Here is a 964-nt window from a genome sequence, read left to right on the forward strand (position 1 = left end):
TGGACAGTCAATCCCACTGCCAGAGGGAGACCAGCAAGGTAGAAAGGAATCTATATACAGGAGGTAGTAACTGTGAGTTTTAAATAACCCCTTTGTTTTCTCTTGGCTGACTCACAACTCCCTTCAGCTACATTTTATTTTAATCCAAAACAAAACCAACTTGGCTATCCTACCACCAACAGCCCCAGCCTAAATAGTCTGGATTTTTTAACTTGAGTGGAGAGACAAGCCAAGAAAAATGTCACTCTTGCTGATCAAAATCTTGGCAAAAGGACACTCAGAAGGTGATCAGGGCAGTCTTTATGAAGGTCAAGAACAGCTACTTTTCTCCTGTCCCCACAGGGTGACTCCACTCCCCATCACCACTAGCAGCAGTGGTACCCTGAGCACAGCAGTGCCCAGCCAGGGCTGCACACAAACATGACTGAAGGGTCCAGAGCCACAGAAACAGTGAAAAGCTGTAGCTGCACACACCTAATGCTCATTATTCTCATGTACTCTTGACAGTACTAGTTCACACCATGTTTGGCATTTGCTTCCAAGCTTGGCTACAGTGAATTCAATTAACAGCAGGACTTTTCTCCTGGAATAAGGCACTACAGTGTAGGAGCACTTGAACAAGACTTGGAAGAGTTTACAGCTCCTGAGAGATTACTTTTGGTTCTTCTAAAACAGGCACAAAAGAAAGCACTTCAAGATAAACAAGAAGGCAGGGATGTAAGAGGAAGGTACTAGATCAAACAGAGAGATTTCTGGAAGAGATTGTCCAGAGAGGATTCTCTCTCACTGGAGATATTCCAGATCTGTCTGGACACAATCTTGTGCCATGTGCTCTGGGATGACCCTGCTTGAACAGGGAGATGGGACCAGATGACCCACTGTGGTCCCTTCCAACCTGATCCATTCTGTGAGTCCTTTTAAGTCTTTCCACTGGTGCTCACTTATCTAGGTGCTACTGTCTGTC

At 45.3% G+C, this 964-nt stretch overlaps 1 protein-coding gene across 1 annotated transcript in view; it reads right to left on the minus strand.

Moving 5' to 3' along the window:
* Positions 1–241: 241 nt before the first annotated feature.
* LOC103805712 (cystathionine beta-synthase-like) overlaps positions 242–964 on the minus strand; it is a 17,909-nt gene continuing 17,186 nt past the window's right edge. The window contains exon 17 of the mRNA XM_009078372.1: positions 242–261. Within this exon, the coding sequence (XP_009076620.1) occupies positions 242–261 (20 nt within the window). The remainder of the gene's footprint in view (positions 262–964) is intronic.

This window comes from Acanthisitta chloris, unplaced genomic scaffold, assembly GCF_000695815.1.
Source record: "Acanthisitta chloris isolate BGI_N310 unplaced genomic scaffold, ASM69581v1 scaffold10257, whole genome shotgun sequence".
Classification (NCBI taxonomy): domain Eukaryota; kingdom Metazoa; phylum Chordata; class Aves; order Passeriformes; family Acanthisittidae; genus Acanthisitta; species Acanthisitta chloris.